This window comes from Pristiophorus japonicus, chromosome 8, assembly GCF_044704955.1.
Source record: "Pristiophorus japonicus isolate sPriJap1 chromosome 8, sPriJap1.hap1, whole genome shotgun sequence".
Lineage (NCBI taxonomy): Eukaryota > Metazoa > Chordata > Chondrichthyes > Pristiophoridae > Pristiophorus > Pristiophorus japonicus.
Window position 1 is genome coordinate 181,106,440 of NC_091984.1, and position 12,823 is coordinate 181,119,262.

General features: G+C 45.6%; 1 protein-coding gene across 4 annotated transcripts in view; it reads left to right on the forward strand.

Moving 5' to 3' along the window:
* Positions 1–12,823, forward strand: part of LOC139268853 (oxysterol-binding protein 2-like) — a 426,288-nt gene that overhangs the window by 311,989 nt on the left and 101,476 nt on the right. For all 4 annotated transcript variants that reach the window (XM_070887626.1, XM_070887622.1, XM_070887623.1 and 1 more), the window contains one exon: positions 7,201–7,399. In XM_070887626.1, the coding sequence (XP_070743727.1) occupies positions 7,201–7,399 (199 nt within the window). The remainder of the gene's footprint in view (positions 1–7,200; positions 7,400–12,823) is intronic.

Consider the following 12,823-nt stretch of genomic DNA (forward strand, 5'->3'; position numbering starts at 1 on the left):
GTGGGGTCGGGGATTTAAAAAACATGCCCAGCTGGTAACAGACCGCTGTGTGGTCTGTCAGAAAAATAATTCTGGACCCATCACGGTAATGCCCCAACTGAGGCCCCCTGCCCCTGTCGGACCATTCCAGCATCTGCAGGTTGATTATATATCTCTTCCTTCATGCCAAGGATATACTAACATTCTTGTCATGGTCGACAGATTCTCTAGATGGGTAGAAGCTGTCCCAACTAAAAGAGCCACAGCCAATCACACTGCAAAGGTCTTGTGTAAGGATTACATTCCCCGATGGGGAGTCCCGAGTAGCATTGACTCAGATCAGGGAACACACTTCACTGGTGCTTTCTGCCAAGAAGTCTTTAGGTTACTGAACATTACGTGGGATTTACACAGTCCTTATCATCCACAATCATCAGGACAAGTAGAACGAATGAATCGAACTCTGAAACAACAGCTTGCAAAATATCACCAAGAAGGAACACCATGGCCCCAGGCACTACCAATAGTGCTATGTAGCATTAGGGCAACCCCGAACAGAACTACAGGTCTAAGCCCATTTGAAATTATAACAGGAAGACCCATATCGCTGCCAGGAACTATCGATTTACGGAAAGCTGATGTTCACTTAATGAGTGACACTTTATCATACTGTCAGAACTTAACCAATGCTATTAGTTCTGTTTCCCGACAGGTATCTGCAGCTTGGGGTAATCCACCCGAAGGAGGACACGACATCATCCAGGGAGTCTGGGTCTATGTGAAAAAGTTGCATAAAGAACCTTTGGGTGCCAAGTGGGAGGGACCTTATCAAGTGTTATTGACCACCCAGGCAGCTGTTAAAGTCCAAGGAAAGAAAGCCTGGATCCACGCTTCACATGTTAAACGAGCACCCGTAACTGAAGCTGAAATCTAATAAGGACAATTACTTTTTGCGAAAATGTATACATTTACTGTAGTATTGATTGTAGGTATTCTAGGCATAGGCCTACTTCTTACTAGCCGACCCTCTGCACCAAAGGGAAATAGTAGGGTAGCAAGGGAATTACATGTAAATACCGTTTACTTTTATATTGTTTGTTTATGTTGATTAAATGTTGTTGCGACCAGGCGGCTGTAGCTGCTGTCCCACAGGTGAGACACCTTGCAGGTCCCAGCAGACCGTCTGTACGTGGCACAGGGGTATGTTATGCTTAAGGAAAGGTTGTTTACTGGTTGAATTAAGATATTGATTTGGATTAAATTGGAATAAGGTTAATTAACCTACTAAAACCAGACTTCCATTGTGGCCACGATGGAACTCGGGTTGGTGTAAATTTGTGTGGAAGCTACTAGTCCGGACATGTGGCGAAACACATCAACAAATTTTAGAAGGAAACTCTATTAACATGTATGAAATTATTTTGTAGAATGTTTAACCAGTGATACCTGATGTTTTATGATTCAGTTTGTGAAAGAATCAAAGGGGGGATTGATAGAGAATTCAAACAGGCTGCATTTAGACAGGCTGTGAAAAAACACAGGCCACATTGCATTAAGTCATCAATCAACTTGACATTTTTGGACCTTGGGTAGCGAGCCAATTAAAACGTTAAAAGACTTTCAATTGAGCCAATAAGGTCAAAGAAGGCGAGTTCTTTTCTGTAAATTGATCCAGGTATAAATACAGCCATTTTGACCATGTGGTTTCAGTAAGACAAAGAAACTGGCAATCAGCCAGCAGCTTGTTACTCTCTGCCAAGATTAAAAAGTTAAAACTACATCGGAGTTCGTATTTCATTGGAAATTAAGAGATCTAACACCCTCCCACCCCCATCCTAATGTCCAAAAGATGTCTGAAGGGAGAGTGCTATCATTTGGAAGATTTTTCAAAATATTAATATACAACAACAGGAATAACATGCTAGTAATGGCAGAACAAATATAGGAATCAGATAGCAGACCTTCAGAAATTGATAGGATTTTGGACACCTCTGGGGTCTTCCTCATAGCTCATCAAAATCACAAATGACATCCTTTGTGACTGTGACAAAGGTAAACTATCCCTCCTCGTCCTCCTTGACTTGTCTGCAGCCTTTGACATGGTTGACCACTCTATCCTTCTCCAACGCCTCTGGGTGGGACTGCACGCACCTGGTTCCATTCTTATCTATCTAATCGTAGCCAGAGAATCACCTGCAACAGCTTCTCTTCCCGTCCCTGCATTGTTACCTCTGGTGTCCCCCAAGGATCTATCCTTGGGCCCCTCCTATTTCTCATCTATATGCTACCCCTTGGCGACATCATCTGAAAACACAGCGTCAGTTTCCACATGTACGCAGATGCCACCCAGCTCTATCTCAGCATCACTTCTCTCGACCCCCTAAATTGTTAGACTGTTTGTTCGACATCCAGTTCTGGATGAGCAGAAATTTTCTCCATATAAATATTGGGAAGACCGAAGCCATTGTTTTTGGTCCGACACAAACTCTGTTCCCTAGCCACTGACTCCATCCCTCTCCCCAACTTCTGTCAGAGGCTGAACCTCACTGTTCACAACCTTGGTGTCATTTATAAGACCCTGAAATGAGCTTTCGACCACATAGTATAACTAAAACCGTCTATTTCCACCTCCCTAACATCACCCATATCCGCCCTTGCCTCAACTCATCCATGCCTTTGTTACCTCTAGGCTTGACTATTCCAAAGCACTCCTGGCTGGCCTTCTATATTCCACCCTACGTAAACTTGAGGTAATCCAAAACTAGGGTGCCATTGTCCTAACTCGCACCAAGTCCCGCTCACCCATCACCCCTACATTGGCTACCGGTTAAGCAACACCTCGATTTCAAAATTCTCATCCTTGTTTGCAAATTCCTCCATGGCCTCGTCTCTCCCTATCTATAATCTCATTCAGTTCCACAACCTCTCAAGAGATCTGCACTCCTCTAATTCTGCCCTCTTGAGCATCACTGATTATAATCGCTAAACTATTGATGGTCGTGCCTTCTGTTGCCTCGGCCCTAAGCTCTGGAACTCCCTGCCTAAACCTCTCTGTCTCCCTACCTCTCTTTCCTCTTTTAAGATGCTCCTTAAAACCTAACTCTTTGACCAAGCTTTTGGTCACCTGTCCTAATTTCTCCTTATCCAGCTCAGTGTCAAATTTTTTGTCCAATAATATTCCTGTGAAACGCCTTGGGACGTTTTACTACATTAAAGGTGCTATATAAATACAAGTTTTTGTTGTTGGGGCATGGAGATTCCACTTTGAAGAACTATTAAGGTACACTGAGCAATTCTGTCTGAACTGTCTTTCTTGACTAGTGCTCCCAAAGATATCCCTCTGGACTGGCTTTCAATTTCATGGATTGGACCCCATAACTAGGATTGCTCCAATAATTGGCTCAGTTCAGTCTGGTTGGGACCAAAGTCCAAGTTCCGCACTCAATCCTCTTACTGTTACAGAGCTTTCAGTGGTTATGGGTGCCTCCTGTTGAACGGTATTGTCTTGAACACCCGAGAAGAAATGAGTCAGGAATGCACACTGCTCCAAATCAACCAATTTGAAAGTAGCCAACCCTTTAAACAAAATGGTGGGTGTTCTTATCGGTGCTTCTTTACGGTGAACCCGCTCCATTTTAGACCTTTGATAAGGATGATTGGTGTGTAAAAGATCATGGTCCTTTTCATAGGGGAAGATCACTCTGACTACTCATGGAGTCACAGTTTAGCTTGGCCATGAAGGGCTGACTGTGTCTTGCAATACCTGCTCCTCTCGCCCTGATTTATGGCCTGTATAATTACTGATCGCAGTTGTCCCAATGTGTGAAAGTGGTAGATGTCGAGTTACCTGTGTGATCTGTTCCCTCCTGCTTCCTAGTGACGCTAGGAGCAGGAGTGGCCCTCTGACCTCTGGTGCAGGGATACCCAAGAAAAAGCAAGTGAACAATATATCTCGGGGGAAAAAAGTGGGGGCGAGGGGTGAGGGAGAAAGAATTTAATTTTATTGAGGCTTTGTTTGATTGTTTCTATCCCGATGTAGTGATTCATGGATGAGGAACAAAGGTACAATTTAAATAAAAATTTGATGTGCTTTCCTGAGTGTAAATGAAGGCGGGGTGATTGAGTCTCAAAATATTTCGTCAGAATGGTTGAAAGTAGATTCACCCAAGTGATTGTGCACAGAGCAAGTTCCTGGTCTCGGCGGCTTCATCTCGGTGGAGAAGGGACCCACCAAGGAAAGGTTGGGAAGTTCCAGGAAAGTGGCAGGAACAAATAGGGGAGATTCCAAGGAGTGCAAGGAGTTATCCTGATGTCTGACCAACATTTGTCCCTCAAAAAACAATTAAATGGCTATTTACCTCCATGCTGCTTGTGGGATCTTGCTATGCACAAATTGGCAGCTGTGTTTGTCTAACAACAGTGACTGCAGTTCAAAAAATAATAATTGACAGCAAAGCGCTTTGGGACATCCTGGGATTGTGAAAAGTGCAATAAATATAGGGGATTGGGTTTTCAGTTGTCTAACGCCTCAGTTAGCGGCCAGAGGGGTCGTTAATGGGAGCGTAAGAGGTTACTTACTGGGAGCGCAGCATTTAGCACCCCGACTGAAAATTCATTCGAAGCTCACCGGGGGTGCAGACCATTAGCGCCCAGCTGCTGACGATCAGTGCGACCCTGGCGTCAGTCCTCATGCAACATCCATGCTTGCGCCCCGGTCGGTAAATTCGGTGCGTGCGCCTCATTGAGTGCCCGCAAAGAACAACGTTTGGGAAAACAGTGGGTACAGGCTTGCAGAGTTGTAAACTGGTGACTACTTAAAGGGATTAGGAAGCGCCACCCACCCTTGGAGGTCGCAGTCAGTGCAACGTTTACACACAGCATGGTGCGTGAGCCTCTGAGTTTGCAGCAGCAGACAGACATAGCAGTATAGGTTGGAAACCCAAGTGATTTTGAAAACTTTAATGGATGCAACACTCAGCTTTTCCCGGGATCTGATTCAGAGTTCTGAGTTCTGCGCATGCGCAATGGATCTGAAAAATGTACCGGCCAAACCTTCATTATCGCCCTCCCAGCTCTGGTGTGCAACGACTGATTTAACGCCCCTGTCAGCTCTTCGAGCGATTCAAGGCGGGAGGAGCAAACTTTTTCAAGGCGCTAAAAGTACGGCTCTGCCTGGATTAACGTCGCAACAGAGGCGCAACTGAATTTCCCCCCCAAGTTAATTCTTTCTGCTGTTCTAGATGCACCAGGGCATGACCGAGGAAACCGTGGGGAGAGAGGGAGAATGAGCGAACTCTAGTCGGTTTTCCATCTTCCAATGAAATTGCTTGCTATTTTGGATAAGAAAGAGGGAAGGAAAATGTTCTAAAATTCCACTTAAGGCCTGTTAGAGTGAGGGTAATTGAGGCCTTTAGAGTCCATTACAAAATCAGAGCAGCAAGTGACCTCACGCCCCAGATCTCTTCAGATCTCTGCTTCATCACTTTAGCGCAGTACTTATTACATTTGCTAGTGGCAGCCAGTGACAGAAGATCACAGTCTTTCACGGCCTGTTTTTCTCTTCATACACTCTGATATTTCAAGCCAGTGTGATGCGCAAATGGTGCAGGGTGACAAGTCAACACTATTGGTACTGGTTGCATTCTGACGATCTTTGGTCTCCCCTGCTTCATCTACCTGTCCCCCCCTTGGTGACATCACCTTCGACATGTAGGCTGATGTCACCCAGCTCCACCATTTAATGCACTGACCACACTTGACCAGCTCCGTTGGGTGGGCCACATCGTCCGCATGGCCGACACAAGACTCCCAAAGCAAGCGCTCTACTCTGATGATCTACACGGCAAGCGAGCCCCAGGTGGGCAGAGGAAACGTTACAAGGACACCCTCAAAGTCTCCTTGATAAAGTGCAACATCCCCACCGACACCTGGGAATCCCTGGCCAAAGACCGCTCTAAGTGGAGGAAGAGCATCCGGGAGGGCGCTGAGCACCTCGAGTCTCATCGCCGAGAGCTTGCAGAAATCAAACGCAATCAGTGGAAGGAGCATGCGGCAAACTAGTCCCACCCATCCTTTCCTTCAACGACTGTCTCACCTGTGACAGAGACTGTAATTCCCATATTGGACTGTACAGTCACCTGAGAACTCAGAGTGGAAGCAAGTCTTCCTCGATTTCAAGGGACTGCCGATGATGATGATGATTACTGTAGAACAATGTCCCAAGGTGCTTCACAGAGGTGAATTGGGACAAAAATGGCCACTGAGCCAAAGAAGGATATATTGGGAGACTGTGATCAGAAGCTTGGTCAGAGGTGAGCTTTAAGAAAAGTCTGACTTGGACGTAGATCACCGATTCTTCGCACCGATGGATCAATATCTTGGAATTCCCGACCCAACAGTATTATGGGAGCAGCATCACCACAAGGACCACAGCAGTTCGAGGAGTAGGCCCATCGTTCTCTTTTCAGGGCAACTAGGGGAGGGGCAGGAAATGCAGCTTGAGAGCAACTAAAGGATTCTCACTGTTTCTAGACCTTGTACCTCGCAGTGGATCTCCCGATCTCCCACGGTAACCTGTGATCGACTGGTGCAACCCCTGAGGAAACAGCGTAAAGAGCCATTTACAGCATTTCTTTAGGAATTCCGCCGAGCTCCTGGGAAAGATATGGTGGGAGACAGGCCGCCCCCCCCCCCCCCCCCCCCCCCCCCCATGTGATCCCAGTGCCCTTGCGATTGTCCTCTGTGCCTCTCATTGTCCCTCTCATTACACGGTCTTTAACTGACTGATGGTTATCCTTTGTGTAACTGGTTCTGAGCCATGTTGGTTAATAAGTATATAAACATGTATATACTTTCAGGACAGAGGTATGTGTCTATTTGTGTGTGTATATGTGTGCTTGCATGCATGTGTACGTGGAAGTACAGTGGAGTACATGTGCCAAGAACCCACGCTGCCAGTACTGTCTCACATACACACAGCGCCTATTGACAAATTGTGGGCACACACTGCCTGTGATTGTCCATCCATTGCTGTCAACAAACAAAAGACCGTGGGCAAGCATGTCTGCAATCTTGCGATGTTCGCTGGCCATGCATGAAGCCTCTCCGGTCGCTGGGGTGGAGTTGGCGGGGTGGGGAGGAGGTGTGGCGGGTTGAACGGTGTGCGGACTTTGCCCTCTTTGCTGCTCCGTTCCTGATTTCTGGCACTTGCTGTCCCTATAGGCATGCCGTGACTTTCTGGAGTTAGCAGAGACGCACAGTCGCAAATGGCAGCGAGCTCTGCAGTACGAACGTGAGCAGCGCATCCGTCTGGAGGAGACCATCGAGCAACTCGCCAAGCAGCACAATAGCTTGGAACGCGCCTGTCGCGGAGCACCCGCACTGCCAACCAGCTCCACCGAGGTTTCCAGCACCAGTAAAGGTAAGCCGTGGTTGTTGAGCCGGTGAGGGTGGTGCTGAATAGCCACTAGGTGGGAACAGAACACGTTAAGGCAAGTGTCCAACGTACCACAAATACAATAAACAATCATAATAAATATAGCGACATTACGCAAATGATCATTAAATCATACTGTCAGTCTCGATTACCCCCTCTGTGCTGTGCGGTGCCCACCGGTCGGGGAAGGCCTCAAGTGTACCGGTGGGCACAGCATGCTCCCTCTCCATGACTACCCAGGCACGAACAAGACCAAGGAAGAGAAGGCAGTCAAAGGGACCCTGTCCATCCACCCTGGGCCTATAAATTGGTGTTTGAGCAAGGCCCAGGAGTAGGCCCAACCCACACAGGGCTTCCCTCACTGTGCCAGACCCCACCTCACTTTTCTACTCTCTCCCTTGATAATCAGTTCTCAGATTTGTCACCATTGGCTCTCATAGATGAGTTAACTTATGGCCAGATCCATTTGATGTCTTATTTTATACAGTAATTAGCAGGGTGGCTATTGTAAACACCACTTTTAGCCTTTACAATGTCTTTATTTTTGAGTCCTTGTCTTATAAAATCCTTTATAGCTGCTTCTTAGAGAATGCTTTATAGCAAATGTCTTCTGTAATTCTTACTGCGTTAATCATTTACCTGCACCAGCAACAAAACATATGTGATCAAGACCGTTGACATCATGTGACAAATACTGTAACCTATCACATGCAGGCTTGATAAAGAATCATTTAAACAGTGGGAGGATTTTGTGCAGCATGTTATTGTGGTCGTAGTAAAATCCGGTTCATTGTTTCCATCAGTTCTGGAATGTCACAGTTAGCTATAACTCTTCGATTAGGCAAACAATTAAGGGGCTCCTGAGTTTTTATGGCCTTGAAATTCCACGGGGATTCTCCTGATTTCCAGCGGGAGACTAGTGAAACCGCTGGAGAAGCGGTGTAAACGGCTGAAGATTGACTATTGATGCCGTTTCTCCAGGGGTTCTGCCGAAGTTGCATCGGGTTTCCAGGAGAATCCCTGTGGGATTTCAGGGCCAGTGTGTTTATTGAGACCCAGTGTTGTGATTAGAGCATTCTGTAACTGAAGTAGACCAGCAAACAATTTTCTCTCATCAGTTGAGACAAATAGCAGAGATACATTGAAGGGCAAGCTAGATAAGTACATGAGGGGGAAAGCAAATAGAGGGATATGTCGATAGGGTGCGATGGAGTGGGGGGAGGATCGTGTGGAGCATAAACATTGACATAACCAGTTGGGCCATACATTATATGTAATTTTATGTAAAGTGCTGTTATGTGTTCATCGAGGTAAGGAATATAAATCGTGGGCAATGGAACTCTAGTCTACTAACTGCTTGGTGCTTACACTGGAAGCATTAGCAGCAAGCACTCAAATCAAATACAACATGGATTATTGTGGCAACTGTTGTACCACACCCAATATGGAGCACCACTTTGTGACCTACTGTTTAACTCCAGTTACATGGAGAGTGTCGATTGTTCTCCTTAGAGCAGAGAAGGTTAAGGGGAGATTTAATAGAGGTATTCAAAATCATGAAGGGTTTCGATAGAATAAATAAGAAGAAACTGTTTCCATTGGCAGAAGTTTTGGCAGCTAGAGGACATAGATTTTGGATAATTGGCAAAAGACCCAGAAGTGAGATGAAATTTTTTTAATGCAGTGAGTTATGATGATCTGGAATGCGCTGCTTGAAAGGGTGGTGGAAGCAGATTCAATTCTAACTTTCAAAAGGTAATTGGATAAATACTTGGAGGGGGAGAAAATTGCAGGGCTATGGGGAAAGAGCGGGGGAGTGGGATTAACTCTTTCAAAAACGCACAGGCACGATTGGGTCAAATGGCCTCCTTCTGTGCTGTAAGATTCTAACCAACATAAAAAAACAGAAAGTTTTCACTTAGCAACTGCCTCTAAATGTTAGCAGCAACCAGCATCACTTCACTAAAGTAATCCCACTTTGACAAGGTGTGAACAGCTGATCGAAACTGCTTAAAGACCGACTTTGCCTGATAGCTGCAGAATACATTGGTAAGTACAAAGGAAGTACTTATTGAATTGCCCAAAATAGTTGATGCCTTTAATATGTTATAATTGACTTTGTAATTGATTCCTATGGTAACGGTAAATGGTTAGCACCATTTGCCCAATATAGACGACTTTCCCTAATAAACCTGAACGGTGTAAGTTGTGGGGACTATGCTAATGATTTCATATAATTAAACTATTGGTTCAGAGCCATAGTCATGGTCTGATGGAATGTCTACTCAATCCACTTTCCAAAGAGAGCAGAATTATATGGTGGCACATGAACCATCCAGTAACCAGTGTGCAGATAAGGGATCTCTGTTGTAATCCCAAGATCTCACTGTTGTTTACCTAAATATTGGCCAAGAAATGTTACATTCCGGATCGTAAGGGATGTGAGGACTGCTTACAGGAGTGGCTGGTGTTGCGAATTGGTCCTGCGGAAATATCTAATGTAGAAACCCAAAAAGCATTTTATTTATCGAGACAAACTGGACTCTGCAGCTGATACTCTCGGCACTGAAACAATTGGTCAAAAGTCAGTGATGGGTATATTAAGCAGCACTTATAGTGGACAGAACATGCTGTATCAACGCGTCCATTATTAGCGAAAGTGCACTGCACCACCACTTATAATGGCCATGCTTATTAGAGCCAAATATTGCAGCAAAATTTAAGCAACGATATTACCAAAGTGTGCCCTTCTGGAAGAAACTGTATTTTGCATCATCAGTGTCGATCATAACATGTCGTGCATAGGGATAAAATAAGTGCAATTTGAATCTAGTGCTTGATTTCCTCTACTGCATCCCACATTTCCCTTTGCCCACCAAGCCAAACCTCTCGCGAGGCACCTCGCGCAAGGCTTTTCTGCGGCCGCAAGACATGACTCTAGGATGGTATGTTGTCTCCCTGGTGCCAGGGTCAAGGATGTCACTGAGCGAACGCAGGGCATTCTGAGGGGGAAGGGTGAACGGCCAGAGGTCGTGGTCCATATTGGTACCAACAACGTAGGTAGAAAGAGGTCATGCCGGCAGATTTTAGGCAGCTACGAAAGAGATTAAAAAGCAGGACCTCAAAGATAGTAATCTCCGGATTACTCCCGGTGCCATGCGTAAGTGAGTATAGAAATAGGAGGATAGAGCAGGTGAATGCGTGGCTGGAAAGATGGTGCAGGAGGGAGGGCTTCATATTTCTGGGGCATTGGGACCGTTTCTGGGGGAGGTGGAATCTGTACAGGCCGGACGGGTTGCACCTCAACAGAGCCGTAACCAATATCCACATGGGGAGGTTTGCTAGTGCTGTTGGGGAGGATTTTAAACTAATTTGGCAGGGGATGGGGACATTAGAAAGGGGAAATAAAGTGCTTAAGGGATTGAGAGAGGCACAGAGGATGAAAGTAAGAAATAGTAAGGTATTAGGTGGGGTCCAACTAAGAGAGAATACGGGATGGTCTAAGATGGGTTTACAGTGTATGTATGTGAACGCACGAAGCGTAGTAAACAAGGTAAGTGAGCTGCAGGCACAAATAGCCACATGGGAATATGATGTTGGGGCATTAACTGAGACCTGGCTCAAAAAAGGGCAGGATTGGGTATTAAATATTCCTGCTTATAAGGTATTCAGGAAAGATAGGCGATGGTATGGTAGTACTGGTTGAGGAGAATGTTAGTGCTGGAGAGGAAGGATGTCTTGGAGGGGTCAGGGACAGAATCTATATGCCTAGAGTTAAGAAGCAATAGAGTTCCATAACACTACTAGACCACCAAATAATGGGAAAGATATGGTGGAGAAAATTTCAAAAGAAATTACAGAGGTGCAGGAACTACAGGGTAATAATAGTGGGGGACTTCAAATATCCTAATATTGTCTGGGATTGTTATAGTGTAAAGGGCAGAGCAGGGCAAGAATTTCTCAACTGTGTTTAGGAGAACTTTCTTGATCAGTATGTTTCCGACCCGAGGAGGAAGGAGGCATTGCTGGATCTGGTTCTGGGGAATGAGGTGTGTCAGGACAGGAGGTGGACATTTCGGGAACAGTGATTATACTATCATAAGGTTTAGAATCCTAGAAGTTTACAGCACAGAAGGAGGCCGTTTCGGCCCATCATGTCCATGCTGGCCAACAAGAGACTATCCAGCCTAATCCCACTTTCCAGCTCTAGGTCCGCAACCCCGCAGGTTACGGCACTTCAAGTGCACATCCAAGTACTTTTTAAATTTGGTAAGCGTTTCTGCCTCTACCACCCTTTCAGGCAGTGAGTTCCAGATCCCCACAACCCTCTGCGTGAAGAAATTTCCCCTCAAATCCCCCCTAAACTTCTACCAATTACTTGAAACTTATGCCCCTGGTTGTTGACCCCTCTGCTAAGGGAAATGGTTCCTTTCTAATCATTATATCTAGGTCCCTCATAATTTTATACACCTAAATAAGGTCTCCCCTCAGCTTCCTCTGTTCCAAGGAAAACAAACCCAGTCTATCCAGTCTGTCCTCATAGGTAAGATTCTCCACTCCCAGCAACATCCTCATAAATCTCCTCTGTATCCTCTCCAGTGTAATCAAGTCCTTCCTGTAATGCCGTGACCAGAACTGCACGCAGTACTCCAGCTGTGGCCTAACCAGTGTTTTATACAGTTCAAGATTAACCCCCCCACTCTTGTATTCTATGCCTCGGCTAATAAAGGCAAGCATTCTATATGCCTTCTTTAACTACCTTATCTACCTGACATTCAGGGACCTGTGGACATACACTCCCAGGTCCTTTTTGTTCCTTTGCACTTCTGTGTCCTACCATTTATTGTGTATTCCCTTTCCTTGTTAGCCCTTCCCAAATGCATTACCTCATACTTCTCTGGATTAAATTCCATCTGCCACTGTTCTGGCCAGTTGATTGATATCTTCCTGCAGTCCACAGCTTTCTTCTTCATTATCAACCACACAGCCAATTTTAGTATCATCTGCAAACTTCTTAATCATACCCCCTATATTCAAGTCTAGATCATTGATGTATACCACAAAAAGCAAGGGACCTAGTACTGAGCCCTGCGGAACCCCAATGGAAACATCTTTCCAGTCACAAACCCATCAACCATTACCCTTTGCTTCCTACCTCTGAGCCAATTTTGGATCCAACTTGCCACTTTGCCCTGCATCCCATGGGCTTTCGTGACCAGCCTGCCATGTGGGGCTTTATCAAACGCTTTGCTAAAACACTACATCGTACGCACTGCCCTCATCGATCCTCCTGGTTACCTCCTCGAAAAATTCAATCAAGTTAGTCAGACATGACCTTCCCTTAACAAATCAGTGCTGACTGTCCTTGATTAGTCTGTGTCTTTCTAAATGTAGATTTATCCTGTCCTT